The 24,754-nt window shown below is 43.8% G+C and overlaps 1 protein-coding gene and 3 non-coding genes across 4 annotated transcripts in view; all 4 read left to right on the top strand.

Moving 5' to 3' along the window:
• GLCCI1 (glucocorticoid induced 1) overlaps positions 1 to 24,754 on the top strand; it is a 60,298-nt gene that overhangs the window by 21,990 nt on the left and 13,554 nt on the right. Inside the window, exons 3-5 of the mRNA XM_073582098.1 lie at positions 3,711 to 3,800; positions 6,531 to 6,644; positions 11,358 to 11,507. Of these exons, the coding sequence (XP_073438199.1) occupies positions 3,711 to 3,800; positions 6,531 to 6,644; positions 11,358 to 11,507 (354 nt within the window). The remainder of the gene's footprint in view (positions 1 to 3,710; positions 3,801 to 6,530; positions 6,645 to 11,357; positions 11,508 to 24,754) is intronic.
• On the top strand, positions 72 to 203 carry LOC141095972 (small nucleolar RNA SNORA54). The gene has a single exon (XR_012233535.1). It is a non-coding gene; the product is annotated as a small nucleolar RNA SNORA54 (small nucleolar RNA).
• Positions 6,212 to 6,341, top strand: LOC141095970 (small nucleolar RNA SNORA54). Its single transcript, XR_012233533.1, has one exon. It is a non-coding gene; the product is annotated as a small nucleolar RNA SNORA54 (small nucleolar RNA).
• On the top strand, positions 13,428 to 13,559 carry LOC141095973 (small nucleolar RNA SNORA54). Its single transcript, XR_012233536.1, has one exon. It is a non-coding gene; the product is annotated as a small nucleolar RNA SNORA54 (small nucleolar RNA).

Consider the following 24,754-nt stretch of genomic DNA (forward strand, 5'->3'; position numbering starts at 1 on the left):
TATAATACAGGAGGTAACTCAGGATCAGCAATATTTTCAGGTACATCTTTGATTCCATGCATTGTCTATTCCTGCACTGTTCGTAATTGGTTTCCAGCTGTATTCTGGTACCAGTTCCATTCCAGTGCCAGATCATTCCTGGTTGGGGAGTGCATGTGGCAGATGTGAAGTTCTGTCATTTTCCCCAGATATCAGGGACATTCATCGTATTTGACTGGATAGTGAGTGCAGCTCTATAGCGTAAAATAAAAAAAAGTGGCAACTCGGGATCAGTAATGTATGTACACATTGACTGCACATCATATACTTAATTCTTTTTGTATCCTTTACCTGGAGTCCATGCTTCCTGACCAAAAAAGTCAAAAACCCCTGGTCCAAATGATATTATTATACATGGTGGAAGATTAGAGCAGAAAAAGAAACTCGATCTCTGAACAGACGAGAAGTGGGCTTTAGACCACCACAGACTACAACAGACAGAGCATTCAAGCCGGAGTCACTGATCATGGCGGTGTCCGGCAGAGCTTTATAAACATGCTCGTCTCCTTTCACAAGTGCTGACATTTTTGTGTTCGAGCCTTTTCCTAAGATTTAGTTGAGCCCACAATCTCCGCAGTGTTTCCTTTTACAGTTAAGAGGTTCTCCACTCAATTATTCAATGGGTCTTTCAGGGCTGTGGAGTCGGAGTCGGAGCTCATTTTGGTGGAGTCAGTATAAAATGGTCCGACTCCGACTCCTAAAATATATAATAAATTGGGTACAGTAGTTCAGTGCAGAATGTGCTGAATATTTTTTCATAGGAATTTGGGAAAGTTATGAAATGTCCTATAAATGACTGTTCTATTCCTGATCTAAGGCTACATTCACACACAGCGTTCTTGCTGCGTTTTTTGAGGATACGTTTTTCAGCTGCAAAAGCAGATCAGCTTTTTAAAAAACTGCATCACCTGAAAGGTTTTTGAGCTCATAGATAATGTTTTCAATAGCAAAAGCAGATTAGAAATCTGCTCTATCTATCCATTTATCCATATCTTATCTGTACCAAAAAGAATGAAAGCCAGTCAGGTACACCTCATAGCTGCCCAAAAGGACGCCCAGGACAGGCATTGCTCGTCTTCAGTAACATCAACTGATAGTTGGAATAAATAGACTGCATTCATCACCACATCTTCTTAAGGTGCAGGCTTTATTTTCAAGTGTAGGGGTGTGAAGTATGAGGTTCTGCAGCAGCTGAAGTGTGCAGTATGAAATTCTGCGCAACAGCAAGAGGTTCTGCCCCCCCCCCCCCCCCCCCCCTAGGTTTGATCCTGGCTACACCCATAGTGTGAATGTAGCCTGAGGATCTAGGCTTTATCTTAGCCAAGATAAGTCATAAAATATACACACACACACACCCACCAAAAGTTTGGACACACCTTCTCAATCAAAGCGTTTTCTTTATTTTCATGACTATGAAAATTGTAGATTCACTCTGAAGGCATCAAAACTATGAATTACCACATATGGAATTATATAATTAACAAAAAAGTGTGAAACAACTGGAAATACTGTGTCTTATATTCTAGGTTCTTCAATGTAGCCACCTTTTGCTTTGATTTCTGCTTTGCACACTCTTGGCATTCTCTTGATGAGCTTCAAGAGGTAGTCACCGGAAATGGTTTTCACTTCACAGGTGTTCCCTGTCAGGTTTAATAAGTGGGATTTCTTGCCTTATAAATGGGGTTGGGACAATCAGTTGTGTTGTGCAGAAGTCTGGTGGATACTCAGCTGATAGTCCTACTGAACAGACTGTTAGAATTTGTATTATGGCAAGAAAAAAGCAGCTGAGTAAAGAAAAACAAGTGGCCAACATTACTTTAAGAAATGAAGGTTAGTCGGTCCAAAAAATTGGGAAAACTTTGAAAGTGTCCCCAAGTGCAGTGGCAAAAACCGTCAAGCGCTACAAAGAAACTGGCTCACATGAGGACCGCCCCAGGAAAGGACCAAGAGTCACCTCTGCTGCGGAGGATAAGTTCATCCGAGTCACCAGCCTCAGAAATCGCAGGTTAACAGCAGCTCAGATTAGAGACCAGGTCAATGCCACACAGAGTTCTAGCAGCAGAAACATCTCTACAACAACTGTTAAGAGGAGACTTTGTGCAGCAGGCCTTCATGGTAAAATAGCTGCTAGGAAACCACTGCTAAGGACAGGCAACAAGCAGAAGAGACTTGTTTGGGCTAAAGAACACAAGGAATGGACATTAGACCAGTGGAAATCTGTGCTTTGGTCTGATGAGTCCAAATTTGAGATCTTTGGTTCCAACCACTGTATCTTTGTGTGACGCGGAAAAGGTGAACGGATGGACTCTACATGCCTGGTTCCCACCGTGAAGCATGGAGGAGGTGTGATGGTGTGGGGGGGCTTTGCTGGTGACACTGTTGGGGATTTATTCAAAATTGAAGGCATACTGAACCAGCCTGGCTACCACAGCATCTTGCAGCGGCATGCTATTCCATCCGGTTTGTGTTTAGTTGGACCATCATTTATTTTTCAACAGGACAATGACCCCAAACACACCTCCAGGCTGTGTAAGGGCTATTTGACCAAGAAGGAGAGTGATGGGGTGCTACGCCAGATGACCTGGCCTCCACAGTCACCAGACCTGAACCCAATTGAGATGGTTTGGGGTGAGCTGGACCGCAGAGTGAAGGCAAAACGGCCAACAAGTGCTAAGCATCTCTGGGAACTCCTTCAAGACTGTTGGAAGACCATTTCCGGTGACTACCTCTTGAAGCTCATCAAGAGAATGCCAAGAGTGTGCAAAGCAGTAATCAAAGCTAAAGGTGGCTACTTTGAAGAACCTAGAATATAAGACATACAGTATTTTCAGTTGTTTCACACTTTTTTGTTAATTATATAATTCCACATGTATTCATAGTTTTGATGCCTTCAGAGTGAATCTACAATTTTCATAATCATGAAAATAAAGAAAACTCTTTGAATGAGAAGGTGTGTCCAAACTTTGGTCTGTACCGAATACATGTATACAGTGTATTACATATTTACAATTTATTAGCTTTTTGTGTTCTAAAGTTGTATTCCAATAAATAGATATTATGTTCTATCTAAATAGCTTGATTATTGGATCATAAAAATGATTAAATGTCTGATGCTCACATTGTACTACAATACATTTTTCACTTAAATATAAGCAATATATGTGGGAGTCGGAGTCGGTGTAAGGGAAATTGAGGAGTCGGAGTCGCAGGTTTGGCTTACTGACTCCACAGCCCTGGGGTCTTTTGATAATAAGCTGATCAGTGTCCTCTTGCAGTGACCTCCCACGATCAGCTGTGATTTGGGGGGAATCGGGGCAGTAAGTGGTCAGTTTCCCTGCAGCGCCACCACAGGTGACATTAGGCATTACAATATCCATTGATAATCACACGGGTGTTTGTGTAATTACAGCACTGGATAGGTCCCGCCAGCTGTAAAGGTGCTCGTAAACTAGGAATCACTCCTCTGTCCTGACCACTTCGGCACATGGGTTTTCTAACATGGACAATCCCTTTAAGAGCAGAGCTGTTTTTTTTTTTTTCTTTTTCTGGATCCCAATGATTCGAGCAATGGCTGCTTATACTTTTGGTCTTAGAACACATCACAGGGAAAACTTGGCCATGTTGGATGGTATCTTGGTAGTCTTAATATCATTTCCTGTCGTTTTCTGTAGACACCGAGCTGTTGGGGAGAAGAGAGCTCCGAGAAGAAAATTGGCCATCAGCGCTCTGCATCTTGGGGTAGCGCCGACCAGCTTAAAGAGGTACACTTTATTTTTTTATTTTTTGTCTTCAGTGGGTAATAGAGACTGCACCTTGGATGGTAATATAAATACAAAGGCTAAGACTTGGATACAAATCTGTTACTTTGTCATCTCCATGGTTACAGACTACAAACAATCCTTGTGTAGTCAGATCTTGAGTCTTTTTTTATTTTTTTTTCCCCAGCTCTTCCTAACACACTATAGAATGTAGGCCTTAATGCATTTGCCCCCTTTTTTCTATCTGCATGGGCCCTGAATGATTCCAGATGGCAGACAGGAATATTTTTTAAGTGCAGCTTTGGTTGTGACAGGAGGATAGCATAGATGCAAAGCGGACATTCAATGAGCCTTACTATTTCCATTCGTTATTAGATACAGATCGGGGAATATCTGAGAACATCCCGCCCTTTCCTTTCTTAAATTTTTATTCTATATTCCGGGCAGTTGCGACATTTTTGGAGAAAAGTTGCCGTTATCTCTGAAACTTTTTTTTTTTTCTTTGCAGGGAATGTTATTTCAGGTCAGCAGCTATAAAAAAACAAAAAAAAAACAAAAAAAAACAACAAAACTAGAATAACCCCAATCTGTCATCGCCAATGAGAGAAGTGCGCAGTCTGAATAGAAGCACAGGTTGCAAATTACTATGTGTCATAACGCGCCCACGCCCGTAGATTTACACTTCTCGCTACGTACTTGACGCCCACTCTCCGTAACCTAGACATTGGTATTGTTCTAGTGTTTTAATTACTATGGATGTGTGCGTCTTCACCAGAAGGGCTTTAAGGGGGTCTCGGTCTATTTTTACTGTTTGTGGAAGTAAGCGTTCATCGCACGTGAAATATCGATCTTCACTCAGTGCAGAGAGGTGTATAGGAAACTTCCTGTAATCTGGGAATCTTTATATTCTGGTTTGGAGCTGCAATTGTTAGCTGTGCCTAGGGACTAGGACGCAAAGTTATAGTCCAACCACCTAGTATCTGTAATGCTTGCCTTAGTTTTGCCCTTTCATAGGCAGAATACAGCTTCCTTAGGAAACTTCATTACTCCCTCTAGAGTCTCAGCAGGTGCTCGCTTCCTTTCCCCACTGAGATTCAGGTGACTCGCTTTCTATCCCCACTGAGACTCACAGCAGCCGGTGACTCGCTTTCTATCCCCACTGAGACTCACAGCAGCCGGTGACTCGCTTTCTATCCCCACTGAATTTCAGGTCACTTGCTTTCTATCCCCAGTGAGACTCACAGCAGCCGGTGACTCGCTTTCTATCCCCACTGAGACTCACAGCAGCCGGTGACTCGCTTTCTATCCCCACTGAATTTCAGGTCACTTGCTTTCTATCCCCAGTGAGACTCACAGCAGCCGGTGACTTGCTTTCTATCCCCACTGAGACTCACAGCAGCCGGTGACTTGCTTTCTATCCCCACTGAGACTCACAGCAGCAGGTCACTCGCTTTCTATCCCCAAATTTTTTTCAAAATGCATATAACATAAAATCTTTTAATACTATTGGTCATTTTCTGGTGAAATCGTCCCTTTTTTAATGTCTCAGTTGGCAGAATTTTCACTTTGTTACGCTAAGGGCTTTTTAGAAAGTGAATAATTCCGAAACCTCACAAATGGCGCCAAACATTAAGCAAACAAACGCTACTCGTAGCAATCATCTATTTATTTTCTGACACTAGAACAGTCCAGAATGCGCCAAGCGAATGAAAAGGTTGCGATCAACACGCTGTATATGTAGCCGTTATATGGAAACGCAGTTGGATCAGCCAGCATCTAATTGTGGAAATCTCGAAGGCGTCGAGTGGTAGCGGACCAAATGTGTGTTTTTAGTTCTTGCACAGGAAATCGCCAAATACATCCCCAGAACAATATTGTGTAGTGCTGGCACATCTCTAGGCTTCTTAGAATACACCCACACGGAGGGTTTGTAGCATAGCCAGCTGCTAATTACCGATCTGCGGCCAACGGGGTTTCACACTTGCAGAACATGGAAGAGTAAGAAGCCCAAATTTAACCCGGGGTCTATAGAATGGAAGCGAAGGGTACAGAGAGGCTTATACTTGTGTGATCAGAAGATTGAGTGCAGCTCTGCAGTAAATTCAGATGTAACTCTGGAACTGTACAAGATAAGTAATGTATGTACACAGTGACTGCACCAGCAGAATAGTGAGTGCAGCTCTGGAGTATAATACAGGATGTAACTCAGGATCAGTAATGTACTGTATGTACACAGTGACTGCACCAGCAGAATAGTGAGTGCAGCTCTGGCGTATAATAGAGAATGTAACTCAGGATCAGTAATGTATGTACACAGTGACTGCACAAGCAGAATAGTGAGTGCAGCTCTGGAGTCTAATATAGAAGTTGCACTTTGTTTTCAGGTACATCTTTGATTCCTTCATCGTCTATTCCTGCACTGTTCGTAATTGGTTTCCAGCTGTATTCTGGTGCCAGTTCCATTCCAGTGCTAGATCAATCCTGGTTGGGGAGTGCATGTGGCAGATGTGGAGTTGTCATTTTCCCCAGATATCAGGGACATTCATCATAGTTTACTGAATAGTGAGTGCAGCTCTGGAGTATAATACAGAATGTAATTCAGGATCAGTAATGTATATTATATGTACATTATATATAGCTTTTTTTATACTGCTGGACTTTCCTTTTAAAGACTTAGCTGATTGTACTACATAGTCACAGTTGTGTAAGAACATTTGTGCGCTGTCTCCATAGATCGCCAAGCTGCGGCAACAACTCCAGAGAACCAAGAACGGCACTCGACATATCAAGGAGAAGGACAGTTCATCGCTTCTTCAGGGAACCCATCTCGCACTCGGTCACTCTCAGGTGAGCCCTTTCTTCCCGCGGTGCACTGATATAATGTGTAAGGGTTACGCCGTGCACACCTCGCTCCATTAATTCTCTATGGCACTCCCGGAGATGGCGGAGTACAGCACTCTGCCTTTTCAACCGAAGTCCCGTGTACAATACATAGAGCGATGGTTCTGCTCAGTTTCATAGGCCCGTTGTCATAGTTGGAGTTTGTAGCAGTCAAGCCCCCCACCCTCCAGCAATCAGCAGATTCAGTTACCTTTTAGATTGCAGAGGTTTTCACATGAACCGCTTAGTGCACAATCACGCCCATGTGCGTCATCGGTGGGGGGACAGCTTGTGGAGAGGGCTTAAAAGCTTTGTTTCTTCTGTCAACCATTCAGATGCCACTGTCCATCTTCAAGAACAGCATTTAAACGGTGTGATCGCCTTCTTTCAGCGTCCTGGGGCGATTGCAGAGCTGAAGACCCCCCCCCCCCTGTTTTTGCTGCCGCCTTGGTCTTCCTGTGATACGGAGCTTCATAGGCGACCGTGACCTTTCACTATATGTACTCTGCAATACTGTGCTGTTGCCTTACATAGTATAGGTGATCAGGCAACTGCAGGCTCAATTCAACCAAGGGAATTTAAAAAAAATGATTAAAATGTTTAACGTTTATAAAAATTTCTCATCACCCCCTTCCCATATTATGATGGAAAGAATAGTATGGCCATGTCTGTAGAAGTTTGCTCTATCAAAATATAAAATTACCGTAATCATCCCATGCGAGGAAAATCAAAATGCCAAAATTGTGGGTTAAAAAATAAATAAAATTACCTGGAGCTTTGATCATTGCTTTTTAACTGGTCACAGGGGGCTGTCAATCACAGATATCAGCATTTACCGTGTTTTACGGTATATAAGACGCCCCCCCAAATTCAGGGGGGGAGGAATGGGGGTGCATCTTATAATGCGGTAACCGTACCGTTGATGCAGGCTGGGATGAGAAGGGGGTTTCTGGCGATGCTGCGGGGGTCTCCGCTGACATTTTGTGAAAGGCCAGAGTCGCCGCAGGTCCGTGGTTTCCTGTATGTTGGACTACGGGAAAATGGTCGCTGGGGAGGGCGGCACATGCGCTGACAGATCTCGTCATCAATATCTTAGGATATTAGGATCTCAGCGCTGAAATCTTATCTCCTGAGATCTTGGTGCCAAGATCTCCATCTGCGCATGCGACATCCCCGGCAGCCATTTTCCCATAGCCCACCGCACAGGAAACCCTGGAACTGCAGGGCTCTGGCCTTTCACAAAATGTCAGTAGAGACCCCCGCAGAAGCGCTGGGGACCCACCGGCAGCAGCCTGCACATTGGACACCCCCTCCTATCAGCCTGCGGCCTGCAGCATCACCCCACTCCTGCTTCCTCCAGCAGAGACCCTGTGACCCCCACTTCACCGCAGCCACCACCCTCGGTAACCAATAAGACGCATGGATTATAAGAAGCACCACCATTTTATAAAAAAAAACCTATTTTTCTAGTCAAAATTTGGGGTGCGTCTTATAAACTGAAAAATGCGGTAAGTGATGCTCTGATTTGAAAACCCGTTGAGCAATTGCGTCATGCGAGGGTCTACTGAAATGCCGCTGCCACCACCATCTATTCCAGTTTTATATAAGTACTGCAGCATATAACACAAGGAATTATTGATCACAGGTTTGTGTTCTTTATGGACTAAAAAAGTTAAGTGGAGATTAAAAAAAAAAAAAAAAAAATTAGCATCACCTTCTTTGCTAACAATAAAGAAATAGAAATTAAGCATGTGTTTTAAATGTCGGCACAAGTCTGATTCATTCATTAAAATGTAAATAATCCAAGGTAAGATCCATTTAAGGGGGAAAACTGGTCAAACACCATAAATCCATTGTTTGGTCACCTACCCCCTCCCCAAATGCAACCAAAAATCAGTGTACCCCAAAATACCATTGAAATCTAGGAAAATAAAGTCCTCACACATCACTCATTGACAGATAAATAAAAAACAGCCACTGATGCCATAAATGTGAAATTATTTGGGTCATTATTTCCTGTTATCTTATAATAATAATAATACATTTTATTTTTATAGCGCCGACATATTCCGCAGCACTTTACATTTCAGAGGGGATTTGTACAGACAATAGACATTACAGCATAACAATAATCACATACAGTAGATTATAACAAATACCAAGAGGAATGAGGGCCCTGCTCGCAAGCTTACAGTCTATGAGGAAAGAGGGAGACACGAAAGGTGGGTGGTAACAGTTGCCCTGATTGTATCTTATGTATCTTGCGACTTTAATGTAAAGCCACCTCCCCAAAAAAAAACACTTTGGGTTTGGCTGTAATTGTTCATTTTTACTCCACTTTGAACAGAGTTAAAACAAGAACCCCAAAATAATTCCTCCCTCCCCCCCCCCCCCCCCCCCAAATATATTCTGGTATAATGAAGTGTCCTACAAAACCACCGCGCGTCCCGTCATAACGAGCCCTCATATTGCTGTGGAGGTGGAAAATGTATGGCTCTTGGAAGAAGGAGAGAGAATGACGGCCAAAAACTGCCCCCTAATTTGGCGGTAATGAGATTTCATGGAGGCAGAGCATAAAATGAGACTGGGCACGTCCAGACCCGTGTGCGTATGTCCTTATGTATTCCACACCGGGGGCATGCATTATGCATTTTCTTCCTGTATGAACACAGACGCCGGGCTCCTGGGCCTGGCAGCTATGAATAATGAAGGAATCCTTTCCACTAGGATGGTGGGGGAGTAGTGATGTGTGTGGAAACATGGCTCTGAACACACGGTGAACCTCCTAAATAATCCGCGCCTGGCATCCCTCGGCCCGTCTGCACCCCCGCCCTTCCTTCCCCCTGCTGCGGCTTATCTTACCCTGGCATAATAATAGTTCAGCCTCTTTGAGGTTTTCCCAGGGGCCATTAACATTTCCCTACTCTAAGGGTCTTTTTTTTTTTTTTTTTTCTCCCCTGAAATCACTTAACATATATAAGTATATTATTTAGGGTGGGAAAGTGATTTCTAAAGTTAATAAAAATTATATAAATTACTTTCAATCTCTTGAGGGTCTATTTTCCCTCCGCCGGTCCGCACACAATTAAAAGATAATCAGAAATATCCCAAAACCGGCCCAGAAAAATGAGCAGAGGGACCAATTACGGGACAGTTGTGCATATTTTGAGTTTAATAACCCAGAATGTTCTGTCGTCTGGCAGGATTCGGGGCCTAGCCGTGCCAGACTAAACTCCCTTTTCATGAACAGGATTTTTTTTTTTTTTTAAACCTCTTTGCCCCATGCGATTTTCAGTTTTTGTTCAACCCCCCCCCCCCCTCCCCCTTCTTCCACTCCCCCCTCCACATCTATATGGGTTTGTCTTTTGCGGGACGAGTTGCTCTTTTGAATGACTCCATTGATTTTTTACCATATAGTGTAAACTGGAAAAGAAGAAAAAATTGCAATTCCTCAATTGTGTTAGACAATGACCTAAGGCGTGAAGCTGAGCGGCCGTTCTGATTCTCCAGGTTATTATGAGTACGCAGATACCAAACATGGATAGGTTCTTTTTTATTTTACCCCTTAGCGACCACCGATGCTCCTTCTAACGGCGTCAGTTAAGGGTACTTGTGCCACAGCTCCGCTTTTTAACGGCGCTGAGAAATAAGCCTATAGTGCCCTCCAGAGTCAGAATTTCTCCGGTGTCTCGGTTACTGGGGGTAGCTGACAGACCCCAGAGAACATGGTTCAGGTCGGTTTCTACCGACCCCCAGTGTTGCGGTCACCGTTAGTAACGGAATAACTGAAGTCCCCCTGCTGCTGGCGTCTTCTTCCGGGAACAAAATGGGCGGCGCATGCGCAGTGTGCCTGCTGAGATCTGCCGGCCAGCACCCGGCAACAGTAGGATATTTTTAAATAATTTTTGGCACCATTGAAGGACTTGATCTCAGTCGTTTGATCACTTGTAGCCTACACTTCAATGCTGTAATAAAATGATGATCTCCTATGAGCCTTGCGTCAGCAATGGAGGCCTTAATGTGTTTCCTGCTGTCATGGCGACCCTTCTTCTCTCCGCAGTGTTATCAGTTACTGCGGCGTACTGTCTTACTGTGGGCACCACCGGATGGTGTACAGACACTAGGAGGCCAGGCAATGCTCTTAAGGCCTAGAGCTGCACTACAGAGGCAGATTTATGAAAACTGTTGCCCGTAGCAACCAATCACAGCACAGCTTTCATTTCACCTAAGCTATAAAACACATGAAAGCCGTGCTGCAATTGGTTGCTAGTCATCGGGCTTTATTCAACCGTTTATTAAATTTTTTTATTTTACATTTCTCCCTGTATTCGAATCTCCTTTTAAATACATTATTCACACAGAGACTTTGCTTACATCTAAATCACCATCCACATCAATATTCTCCTACATACTACCCAAAATTTAAGTTCGGCCTAATGTAGGTGGGTAAATTGAAGCCTCTCAAGGTTTCCATGACCGCAGGTTACCTTTAAAGTCTCGGTGGTGCTGTCTTAGGCTTTGGGCCTCCAACATAGAGCTAAGGTTTCAGTGACATTGCTTTCTATGTCAGAAGCTAGTAGGGAACATATCTGAATCTTAGTGGTGCAGCCTCAGGCTTTGGGCCTTCAAGTGCTCGATTTACATGTAATTTTTTTAACCAATAAGCCTTTCTCTTTGTAGGCCTCTACATCCAGGTCCATCCCCGTGCCCACATCAAGTATCCTGGTACCGAAATCCATAGGCTCCAGAGCCCCCTGTAATGTTGAAGGGATAAGTCCAGAACTGGAGAAAGTCTTCATTAAAGAATCGAGTGAGAAAGATGGAGGCAAGGTATTGTCTATAGAAGCTGTTACCGTATAGTCCGCTCATACAGCTTCAAGCTTACCTTTTGGAAGTAAAGTCTCCATATAAATATTTAGCAGAATAGTGAGTGCAGCTCTGGGGTATAATACAGGATGTAACTCAGGATCAGTAATGTAATGTATGTACACAGTGACTGCACCAGCAGAATAGTGAGTGCAGCTCTGCAGTATAATACAGGATGTAACTCAGGATCAGTAATGTAATGTATGTACACAGTGACTGCACCAGCAGAATAGTGAGTGCAGCTCTGGGGTATAATACAGGATGTAACTCAGGATCAGTAATGTAATGTATGTACACAGTGACTGCACCAGCAGAATAGTGAGTGCAGCTCTGGGATATAATACAGGATGTAACTCGGGATCAGTAATGTAATGTATGTACACAGTGACTGCACCAGCAGAATAGTGAGTGCAGCTGTGGGGTATAATACAGGAGGTAACTCAGGATCAGTAATGTAATGTATGTACACAGTGACTGCACCAGCAGAATAGTGAGTGAGTGCAGCTCTGCAGTATAATACAGGATGTAACTCAGGATCAGTAATGTATGTACACAGTGACTGATCCAGCAGAATAGTGAGTGCAGCTCTGGAGTATAATACAGGATGTAACTCAGGATCAGTAATGTATGTACACAGTGACTGCACCAGCAGAATAGAGAGTGCAGCTCTGGAGTATAATACAGGAGGTAACTCAGGATCAGTAATGTATGTACACAGTGACTGCACCAGCAGAATAGTGAGCGCAGCTCTGGAGTATAATACAGGATGTAACTCAGGATCAGTAATGTATGTACACAGTGACTCCACCAGCAGAATAGTGAGTGCAGCTCTGGAGTATAATACAGGAGGTAACTCAGTATCAGTAATGTATGTGCACAGTGACTGCACCAGCAGAATAGTGAGTGCAGCTCTGGAGTATAATACAGGATGTAACTCAGTATCAGTAATGTATGTACACAGTGACTCCACCAGCAGAATAGTGAGTGCAGCTCTGGAGTATAATACAGGATGTAACTCAGTATCAGTAATGTATGTACACAGTGACTGCACCAGCAGAATAGTGAGTGCAGCTCTGCAGTATAATACAGGATGTAACAGGATCAGTAATGTATGTACACAGTGACTCCACCAGCAGAATAGTGAGTGCAGCTGTGGGGTATAATACAGGATGTAACTCAGGATCAGTAATGTATGTACACAGTGACTGCACCAGCAGATTAGTGAGTGCAGCTCTGGAGTATAATACAGGATGTAACTCAGGATCAGTAATGTAATGTATGTACACAGTGACTGCACCAGCAGAATAGTGAGTGCAGCTCTGGAGTATAATACAGGATGTAACTCAGGATCAGTAATGTATGTACACAGTGACTCCACCAGCAGAATAGTGAGTGCAGCTCTGGGGTATTATACAGGATGTAACTCAGTATCAGTAATGTAATGTATGTACACAGTGACTGCACCAGCAGAATAGTGAGTGAGTGCAGCTCTGCAGTATACAGGATGTAACTCAGGATCGGTAATGTATGTACACAGTGACTGCACCAGCAGAATAGTGAGTGCAGCTGTGGGGTATAATACAGGAGTTAACTCAGGATCAGTAATGTATGTACACAGTGACTCCACCAGCAGAATAGTGAGTGCAGCTGTGGGGTATAATACAGGAGGTAACTCTGGATCAGTACTGTAATGTATGTACATAGTGATTACTCCAGCAGAATAGTGAGTGCAGCTCTGGGGTATAATACAGGATATAACTCAGGATCAGTAATGTATGTACTCGTACAAAGTGACTGCACCAGCAGAACAGTGAGTGCAGCTCTGGGGTATAATACAGGAGCCACACTTTGTTTCAAAGTACTTCTTTCCATCATTGTCTATTCCTGCACTGTTCGTAATTGGTTTCCAGCTGTATTCTGGTGCCAGTTCCATTCCAGTGCTAGATCATTCCTGGTTGGGGAGTGCATGTGGCAGATGTGGAGTTCTGTCATTTTCCCCAGATATCAGGGACATTTTTTGTATTGGACTTCACGCAAAGTCTTCCTCTTCAGACAAAACCTGTAAATTGCTGAGGACGTTGAACAGCCGACAATGCACATTGTTTAATCTACCGTATTTTGCGGTTTATAAGACGCACCCCAAATTGAGGAGAAAAATAGGGAAAAAAATTTTTTTTTTTTTTTTTTTTTTATATAAAATAATGGTGCTTCTTACAATGGATGCATCTTATTGCTTTTCGAGGGTGGTAGCTGCGATGAAGCGGGGTCCGAGGGTCGGTGCTGGCGGAGGCAGGAGTGGGGTGCTGCTGCGGAACCCCAGACTGAGAGAAAGGGGTGTTCGGATGTGCAATGCTGCGGGTGTTTGGCGCAGGCCGTGGTGGAGCAGGGTCTCTGCTAGAGGAGGCTAGAGTGGAGCATTGCTGCAGGCTGGGATGAGCGGGTGTTTCGATGTGCACCGCTGCGGATGTTCAGTGGTGCTGGGGTTACACTGACATTTTGTGCAAGCCCGAAGCCCCAGCACTTCTGTGGTTTACTATGTGGTGGACTCCGGGAAAATTGCTGCCGTAGGCGGCGCATGCGCAGATGGAAACCTTGGCACTGAGATCTCATTTTTCGAGATCTCGGTGCCGAGATCTCCATCTGTGCATGCGCCGCCTACGACAGCAATTTTCCCGGAGTCCACCACATAGTAACCATGAAAGTGCTGGGGCTTTGGGCTTTCACAAAATGTCGGCGGAACCCCAGCACCACTGAACACCTGCAGCATTGCTCATCGAAACACCCCGTCATCCCAGCCTGCAGCAATGCTCCACTCTTGCCTTCTCCAACAGCGACCCTGGGACTCTGCTTCACCGCGGCCGTTAAGGTATATTCGCATTGTAAAACGCACCAAATTTTGGGGGGAAAAGTGCGTCTTATAATCCGAAAAACACGGTAAATGGATTTTATTCTCTACTGAACTCTTATCTTTGCTGGGGACTTGGTGCTCTGTATTGGGAAATTTTTAACTTTTTATTGCTTTAGGAATATATTACAATATGGATTTAGTGCCTGATGACACATAGTTGTGCTCAAAAGTTTACATACCCCGGCAGAATTTTTGCTTTCTTGGCCTTTTTTTCAGAGAATATGAATAACACCAAAACCTCTTCTCCACTCATGGTTAGTGGTTGGGTGAAGCCATTTATTGTCAAACTACTGTCATAATGACAACTCAAGACATCCAAATGACCCTGATGAAAAGTTCACATACCCTGGTGATTTTGACATGATAACATGCACAGAAATTGACACACATGGGTCTCACTGGCTACTAAAGGGAACATCCTCACCTGTGACAAATGCCAGGAAAATTGTTCGGGGTGCAAAGAAAAACCCATGAATAACATCAGCTGAAATACAGGACTCTCTGAAAACTAGTGGTGTGGCTGTTTCAAGATGCACAATAAGGAGGCACTTGAAGAAAAATGGTCTGCATGGTTGAGTTGCCAGAAGAAAGCCATTACTGTGCAAATGCCACAAAGTATCACTCCTACAATATGCAAAAGAGTACAGAGACTCAAAATTTCTGGAACAAGGTAATTTGGAATAATGAGACCAAAATTGAACTTTTTGGCCACAACCATAAACGTTACATTTGGAGAGAGGTCAACAAGACCTATGATGAAAGGAACACCATTCCTACTGTAAAGCACAGAGGTAGATCACTGATGTTTTGGAGATGTGTGAGCTACAAAGGTACAGGAAACTTGGGTCAAAGTTGAAGGAAAGATGAATGCAGCATGTTATCAGAAAATACTGGAGGCAAATTTGCACTCATCCCGGAAGCCGTGCATGGAATGTACTTGGACGTTCAAACATGGCAACAATCCAAAACACAATGCCAAGTGGACCTGTCAGTGGCTACAGCAGAACAAAGTGAAGGTTCTGGAGTGACCATCTCAGTTTCCTGACCTCTGTATCATTGAGCGCCACTGGTGAGATCTCAAGCGCGCAGTTCCTGCTAGACAGCCCAGGAATTTACAGTAACTGGAGGCTTTTTGCCAAGAAGAGTGGGCGGCTTTACCATCTGAGAAAATAAACAACCTCATCCACAAGTACGACAAAAGACTTCAAGTGGTCATTGATGTTAGAGGGGGCAATTCACGGTATTAAGAAATGGGGTATGTAAACTTTTGATCAGGGTCATTTGGATGTTTTGGGTTGTCATTATGGTATAAAAACAGAAAACACCGTAGTTTGACAATAAATGGCCCCCCCCCCCAACCACTAACAATGAGTGCAGAAAAAGTTTTGGTGTTATCATTGATATTCTCTAAAAAAAAGGCCAAGAAAGCAAAAATTCTGCTGGGGTATGTAAACTTTTGAGCACAACTATGTATATTGTATATATCCATTGTAAAGGCAAAAAAAAAGCTTAAAAGAGAAATTGGAGGAAAAGCATTACATTTTTAATTTCCCCCTCGCTTATTTTCACCAGTAATTAATTTTTAAATGAATGAAAAATCAGCATGTTTGATGTTGCTGGACTTGTCAGTCCAATCTATGACAATCTAAGTGTATAACCTGTGCACTAAACAATGAAAAGGAGAAAGAAATTGAATTCCCAAAACTGCAGTTTTATATATAAAAATAGTTAGGTCCATACAGTGCCTACAAGTAGTATTCAACCCCCTGCAGATTTAGCAGGCTTGATAAGATGCAAATAAGTTAGAGCCTTCAAACTTCACACAAGAGCAGGATTTATTAACAGATGCATAAATCTTACAAACCAAAAAGTTATGTTGCTCATTTAAATTTTAATAAATTTTAAACATACAAGTGTGGGTCAATTATTATTCAACCCCTAGGTTTAATATTTTGTGGAATAACCCTTGTTTGCAATTACAGCTAATAATCGTCTTTTATAAGACCTGATCAGGCCGGCACAGGTCTCTGGAGTTATCTTGGCCCACTCCTCCATGCAGATCGTCTCCAAGTTATCTAGGTTCTTTGGGTGTCTCATGTGGACTTTAATCTTGAGCTCCTTCCACAAGTTTTCAATTGGGTTAAGGTCAGGAGACTGACTAGGCCACTCCAACACCTTGATTTTTTGCCTCTTGAACCAGGCCTTGGTTTTCTTGGCTGTGTGCTTTGGGTCGTTGTCTTGTTGAAAGATGAAATGACGACCCATCTTAAGATCCTTGAGGGAGGAGCGGAGGTTCTTGGCCAAAATCTCCAGGTAGGCCGTGCTATCCATCTTCCCATGGATGCGGACCAGATGGCCAGGCCCCTTGGCTGAGAAACAGCCCCACAGCATGATGCTGCCACCACCATGCTTGACTGTAGGGATGGTATTTTTGGGGTCGTATGCAGTGCCATCCAGTCTCCAAACGTCACGTGTGTGGTTGGCACCAAAGATCTCGATCTTGGTCTCATCAGACCAGAGAACCTTGAACCAGTCTGTCTCCAAGTCCTCCAAGTGATCATGAGCAAACTGTAGACGAGCCTTGACATGACGCTTTGAAAGTAAAGGTACCTTACGGGCTCGTCTGGAACGGAGACCATTGCGGTGGAGTACGTTACTTATGGTATTGACTGAAACCAATGTCCCCACTGCCATGAGATCTTCCCGGAGCTCCTTCCTTGTTGTCCTTGGGTTAGCCTTGACTCTTCGGACAAGCCTGGCCTCGGCACGGGAGGAAACTTTCAAAGGCTGTCCAGGCCGTGGAAGGCTAACAGTAGTTCCATAAGCCTTCCACTTCCGGATGATGCTCCCAACAGTGGAGACAGGTAGGCCTAACTCCTTGGAAAGGGTTTTGTACCCCTTGCCAGCCTTGTGACCCTCCACGATCTTGTCTCTGATGGCCTTGGAATGCTCCTTTGTCTTTCCCATGTTGACCATGTATGAGTGCTGTTCACAAGTTTGGGGAGGGTCTTAAATAGTCAGAAAAGGCTGGAAAAAGAGATAATTAATCCAAACATGTGAAGCTCATTGTTCTTTGTGCCTGAAATACTTCTTAATACTTTAGGAGAACCAAACAGAATTCTGGTGGTTTGAGGGGTTGAATAATAAATGACCCTCTGAATAAACTTTTCACAATTTAAAAAAAAATTAAACAAAGAAATAACATTCTTTTTTGCTGCAGTGCATTTCACACTTCCAGGCTGATCTACAGTCCAAATGTCACAATGCCAAGTTAATTCCGAATGTGTAAACCTGCAGGGGTTGAATACTACTTGTAGGCACTGTATATATTTGGACAGACAACATTTTTCTAATTTTGGTCCTAGACATTACCACAATAAATTTTAAAGAAAACAATTCAGATGCAGTTGAAGTTCAGACTTTCAGATTTCATTTGAGGGTATCCACATTAAAATTGGATGAAGGGTTTAGGAGTTTCAGCTCCTTAACATGTGCCACCCTGTTTTTAAAGGGACCAAAAGTAATTGGACAGATTAAATAATTGTAAATGAAATGTTCATTTCTAGTACTTGGTTGAAAACTCTTTGTTGGCAATGACTGCCTGAAGTCTTGAACTCATGGACATCACCAGACGCTGTGTTTCCTCCTTTTTGATGCTCTGCCAGGCCTTCACTGCGGTGGTTTTCAGTTGCTCTTTGTTTGTGGGTCTTTCTGTCTGAAGTTTAGTCTCCATTAAATGTCACCTGCGTTAACCCAGCAGGAAGTACAGCGGCGTCTAAAAATCACTAAAATTGACAAATCCCTGGGCCCGATGGGATACACCCCCGAGTACTGCAGGAATTAAGCACAGTCATAGACCATTATTTTTAATCTTTAAAGATTCCATAATAACAGGGTCTGTACCACAGGACTGGCGTATAGCAAATGTGGTGCCAATATTCAAAAAGGGGACAAAAACTGAACTTGGAAATTATAGGCCAGTAAGTTTAACCTCAACTGTGGGTAAAATCCTGGAGGGTTTTCTAAGAGATGCTATACTGGAGTATCTGGAGAAGAATAACCTCATGACCCAATATCAACATGGGTTTACAAGGGATCGTTCCTGTCAGACTAATCTGATAAGCTTTTATGAAGAGTTAAGTTCCGGACTGGACCAAGGGAATGCAGTGGACGTGGTGTACATGGACTTTTCAAAAGCTTTTGATACGGTGCCACACAAAAGGTTGATACATAAAATGAGAACAATGGGGATAGGGGAAAATGTGTAGGTGGGTTAAGAGCTGGCTCAGGGATAGGAAACAAAGAGTGGTTATTAATGGAACACACTCGGACTGGGTCAGGGTTAGCAGTGGGGTACCATAGGGGTCAGTTTTGGGCCCGCTTCTTTTTAACATATTAATGACCTTGTAGGGGGCATAGAGAGTAGAATTTCAATATTTGCAGATGACACTAAACTCTGCAGGGTAATCAGTACAGAGGAGGACAATTTTATATTACAGGAGGATTTATGTAAGCTAGAAGCTTGGGCTGATAAATGGCAAATGAGCTTTAATGGGATATAATGTCATGCACTTGGGTAGAACAAACAAGATGTATAATGTGCTTAATTGTAAAACACTGGGCAAAACTGTCACTGAAAAAGACCTGGGTGTATGGGTGGACGACAAACTCAAATTTAGTGGCCAGTGTCAGGTAGCTGCTGCAAAGGCAAATAAAATAATGGGATGCATTAAAAGAGGCATAGATGCTCATGAGGAGAACATAATTTTACCTCTATATTAGTCACTAGTGCGACCACACTTAGAATACTGTGCACAGTTCTGGTCTCCGGTGTATAAGAAAGACATAGCTGAACTGGAGCGGGTGCAGAGAAGAGCGACCAAGGTATTAGGGAACTAGGGGGTCTGCAATACCAAGACAGGTTATTACACTTGGGGTTATTTAGTTTGGCGAATCGAAGGCTTAGGGGTGATCTTATTACAATGTGTGTGTATATATATATATATGTATATATGTATATGTATATATGTATATGTATATATGTATATGTATATATGTATATGTATATATATATATATATATATATATATATATATATATATATATATATATATATATATATATATATATATATATATATGCGGGGACAGTACAAATACCTTTCTAATGATCTTTTTACTCTTAGACCTGTGACGGGGACAAGGGGGCGTCTTCTACGTCTGGAGGAAAGAAGGTTTAAGCATACTCACAGACGCGGATTCTTTACTGTAAGAGCAGTGAGACTATGGAACGCTCAGGCATAAGATGTTGTAATGAGTGATTCCCTACTAAAATTTAAGAAGGGACCGGATGCCTTTCTTGAAAAGTATATTATTACAGGGTATATACACTAGTTTCCTTAATATTGCGTTGATCCAGGGAGCTAATCTGATTGCCGTATGTGGAGTCGGGAAGGAATTTTTTTCCCCAATGTGAAGCTTACTGTTTGCCACATGGGTTTTTTTTGCCTTCCTCTGGATCAACATGTTACAGCAGGTTAGGTTAGGATATGGGTTGAACTAGATGGACTTAAAGTCTCCCTTCAACCTTAATAACTATGTTACTATGTTTAACAAGTGAAATGCATGCTCAATTGGGTTGAGATCAGGTGACTGACTTGGCCATTCAAGAATATTCCACTTCTTGGCTTTAATAAACTCCTGGGTTGCTTTGGCTATGTTTTTGGTCATTGTCCATCTGTAGTATGAATCGACGACCAATCAGTTTGGCTGCATTTGGCTGGATCTGAGCCCACAGTATGGCTCTGAATACCTCAGAATTCATTCGGCTGCTTCTGTCCTGTGTCACATCAATAAACACTAGTGACCCAGTGCCACTGGCAGCCATGCATGCCCAAGCCATCACACTGCCTCCGCCGTGTTTTACAGATGATGTGGTATGCTTTGGATCATGAGCTGTACCACGACTTCGCCATACTTTTCTCTTTCCATCATTCTGGTAGAGGTTGATCTTGGTTTCTTCTGTCCAAAGAATGTTCTTCCAGAACTGTGCTGGCTTTCTTAGATCTTTTTTTTATTTTTAGCAAAGTCCAGTCTAGCCTTTGATTCTTGATGCTTATGAGTGGCTTGCACCGTGCAGTGAACCCTCTGTATTTACTTTCATGCAGTCTTCTCTTTATGGTAGATTTGGATATTGATACACCTACCTCCTGGAGAGTGTTGGTCACTTGGTTGGCTGTTGTGAAGCGGTTTCTCTTCACCATGGAGATTATTCTGCAATCATCCACCACTGTTGTCTTCCGTGGGCGCCCAGGTCTTTTTACATTGATGAGTTCACCAGTGCTTTCTTTCTCAGGATCTACCAAACTGTAGATTTTGCCACTCCTAATGTTGTAGCAATTTCTCGGATGGGTTTTTTCTGTGTTTTCAGCTTAAGGATGGCTTGTTTCACCTGCATGGAGAGCTCCTTTGACCGCATGTTTCCTTCACAGCAAAACCTTCCAAATGCAAGCACCACACCTCAAACTCCAGGCCTTTTATCTGCTTAATTGAGAGTGACATAACGAAGGGATTGCCCACACCTGTCCACGAAACAGCCTTGGAGTCAATTGTCCAATTACTTTTGGTCCCTTTAAAAACAGGGTGGCCCATGTTAAGGAGCTGAAACTCCTAAACCCTTCATCCAATTTTAATGTGGATACCCTCAAATGAAAGCTGAAAGTCTGAACTTCAACTGCATCTGAATTGTTTTGTTTAAGTTTCATTGTGGTAATGTCTAGAACCAAAATTAGAAAAATGTTGTCTCTGTCCAAATATATATGGACCTAACTGTAAATTTAAGCCATAATTTTCAGACACCTTTCCATTAAGGATGTATAGCACATCGACCATAAGTCTGCCCACCCTGCTGCACGCTGTGTCCTTTCCATCTGCAGTTTATAGGAAGTTCATTCTCAGGAGTAATTAACCATTTTTAACTGCAGCGGCTCTTTATATACCGCGCCGCTCGCTGTCTGCGCCACATGCGGATAACGATCTCGGGGATTTTTTCTTTTGGTGTGGGAGTTTTCCTGCTCGTTATCTCTGTTCTGGCTATAAATACTCCTCGGCTGCGTTGCTGTTTTTTTACCTAAACTGTTGTTTAAAGCAGAATATACCACATTAAGCACAGAAGTCTATATATGAATGCAGCAGAATATGACTTTATTTTAATGCAGCAGAATATGACTTTATTTTAGTCCTCGCTGTAGCTGTTTGCTATACCGGCTGTTGGTTTTATGGGACATGGAGCCTTAATGGGAAAAGGGATGCTGAACCCGCTTAATCCAGAATACCCACTGAACCCTCAATGCATTCCTCACTCTCTTTTTTTTTTTTTTTTTTTTTTTTTTTTTTTTTTTTATTGGTATGTCTGTACTGTTTTTTTTTCCCCTGACTTTAAGCCCATGCTCCTCACACCTAGTCTTATCCTTCCATCTTATCCTGTCTCTTTTTCCAGCTTTGATGCTAGTCAAATGTCCTATTAACTGCAATCTTTTAATTGCTCCCTGCTGTGAACCGTCCTCCAGCCCCCTCATCCTCCTCCCTCTCTCACCCACCTGGCTGCATTTCACGGACATTTGAATGGTATAAGTTGAGCAGAGCAGGTCAGATTTGACATCATTTGAAGTGACCTCTTTAAAGTGATGCATCAGAAATAGTCCAGAAATCGGTCAGAATAATCACTGTTTTCTTATTTTACTTGCCTTTCTTTTCTTACCCTGCTATTTAACCATGCTCACATTTGCCCTCACCGTTTTTTGCTCCACTAATCTTCTCTCCTTCGCTATCCCCAAACCCCTGCACCCTTGACCCAAATAACTATCTCCCCCTCTCTCTTCTCCCCCCCCCCCCCCACCTCTCTTCATCGGCAGACCTGCTCCTTAACCTCACACCTCTCCTACTAAAATACAATACAAGTCGGTTACTCTCCACCTGCTTTCCCTTTCTCTGCTTCTCACTGCTAGCGTCATATCCCCCAATCCTGGCCCCCCCCCCGCCTCATACATCCCACTAATCCTCACCCCTATCTTTCTCACACTAAGAAACTACCGCAATCCCTCACACTTAAAACCTGTGCCTCTGACCCCCCTCGCTCCCACACCACCTCTCTGGAGCACTTTGGAATGCCCGCTCCGCCTGCAACAAGCTCCACGTGATCTATGACCTCTTTACTTCCCGCAGCCTTTCCTTCCCGGCTCTCACTGAGACATGGCTGACACCCCCTGACACAACCTCCCCGGCCACACTGAGTTATGGCGGCCTCCACTTTACCCTGGCAACAGACATGGTGGAGGAGTGGGTTTCCTCCTTTCTAAAAACTGCTCCTTCAACCCTATCCAACCCCCACCCTCCCTTATCCTCCCTACTTTCGAGGTTCGCTCTGTCCGTATCTACTCTCCCTCTAATCTCCTCCCTCTAATCTCCAAATGGCTGTCATATACTGACCACCGGGCTCAGCCACTGCCTTCATCGACCAATTCTCCACCTGGCTCCTCCACTTTCTCTCTGCTGACATCCCCACGATCATCATGGGGGACTTCAAAATCCCCAATGACACACACCAGCCAGTAGCCTCCAAACTCCTGTCACTTACCTCATCCTTTGGACTTACTCAGTGGTCCTCCACAGCCACCCACACAGATGGACATACATTAGACCTAATCTTCGCCTGCCTCTGTTCCCTACCCAATCTCACAACCTCTCCCTTCCCCCTATCTGACCACCACCTACTCACCTCAGCTTCTCATTTAACTCTAACGCCCACCACTGCCACCTCCAACTCCACTCATCTCTGCTAAGGACTAACGACCAAACAAGGCAAACCTTTGCTGTTCCACCACCCCAACCACTCCACTTACCAGACCTCTGCCCATCCCTAATAACCTCCCTCTCCAACATCACTGAAGGAGAGCTTACGCATCTCCTTTCCAAATCACGCCTCACCACCTGTGCACTTGACCCATCCCTTCCCACCTGCTCCCCAACCTCACTAACATGATCATTCTAGCCCTAACCCATCTCTTCAACCTATCCCTATCTTCAGGTACCTTCCCCTCTGCCTTCAAACATGCCACCATAACACCCATCCTCAAAAAAAAAATCAAACCTTGACCCAACTGCTATGCTCGGCTATCGCCCCATATCACTGCTCCCGTTTGCTTCCAAACTCCTTGAACAGCATGTCCATGCTCAACTTTCCTCCCACCTCTCATCTAACTCCCTCCTTGACATCCTGCAATCTTTCTTCCGCTCCCACCACTCCACTGAAACTGCCCTGACCAAAATTACTAATGACTTACTCACAGCCAAAGCTAACACAGTTCTCCATCCTCCTCCTTCTCGACTTGTCCTCTGCCTTCGACACAGTCGACCACTGCCTACTGCTACAGATTCTTTTTTCCCTTGGCATCAAAGACCTTGCCCTGTCCTGGATTACCTCATACCTTTCTGACTGCACATTCAGCGTTTCCCACTTCAACACTACCTCCTCATCCCGCCCACTCTCTGTTGGAGTCCCCCAAGGCTCTGTCCTGTGGCCCCTACTTTTTTCTATCTATACTCTTGGCCTAGGACAACTCATAAAGTCCCATGGCTTCCAGTACTACCTGTATGCAGATGACACTCAGATCTACCTCTCTGGCCCAGATGTCACCTCTCTGCTGTCCAGAATCCCGGAGTGTCTATCAGCCATATCCTCCTTTTTCACCTCTTGCTTTCTAAAACTCAGAGTAGACAAAACTGAACTCATTATCTTTCCTCCATCTCGCGTATCTTCCCTACCTGATCTCTCTATTATGGTAAACGGCATCACGCTGTCTCGGAGTAACTCTTGACTCTGCCCTGTCCTTCAAACCACACGTCCAAACTCTTGCCACCTCCTGTTGCCTCCAACTCAAAAATATTTCCAGAATCCGTCCCTTCCTCAGCCCTCAATCTACTAAAACTCTTGTACATGCCCTCATTATCTCCCGCCTTGACTACTGCAACACTCTCGTCTGCGGCCTCCCTGCTAACTCTCTTGCACCACTCCAGTCCTCAAGTCTGCTGCCCGACTAATCCACCTCTCTCCTCGCTACTCCCCTGTCTCTCCCCTCTGCAAATCCCTCCATTGGCTCCCAATTCCCCAACGAATCCAGTTCAAACTACTTACACTGACCTACAATGCCATCCACAACCTGTCCCCTCCCTATATCTCTGAACTATTCTCCCAATATCTTCCCTCACGTACTCTTCGATCCTCCCAAGACCTCCTACTCTCCTCC

This window comes from Dendrobates tinctorius, unplaced genomic scaffold (genome assembly GCF_039654945.1).
Source record: "Dendrobates tinctorius isolate UK_male_01 unplaced genomic scaffold, ASM3965494v1 ptg000070l, whole genome shotgun sequence".
NCBI lineage: Eukaryota > Metazoa > Chordata > Amphibia > Anura > Dendrobatidae > Dendrobates > Dendrobates tinctorius.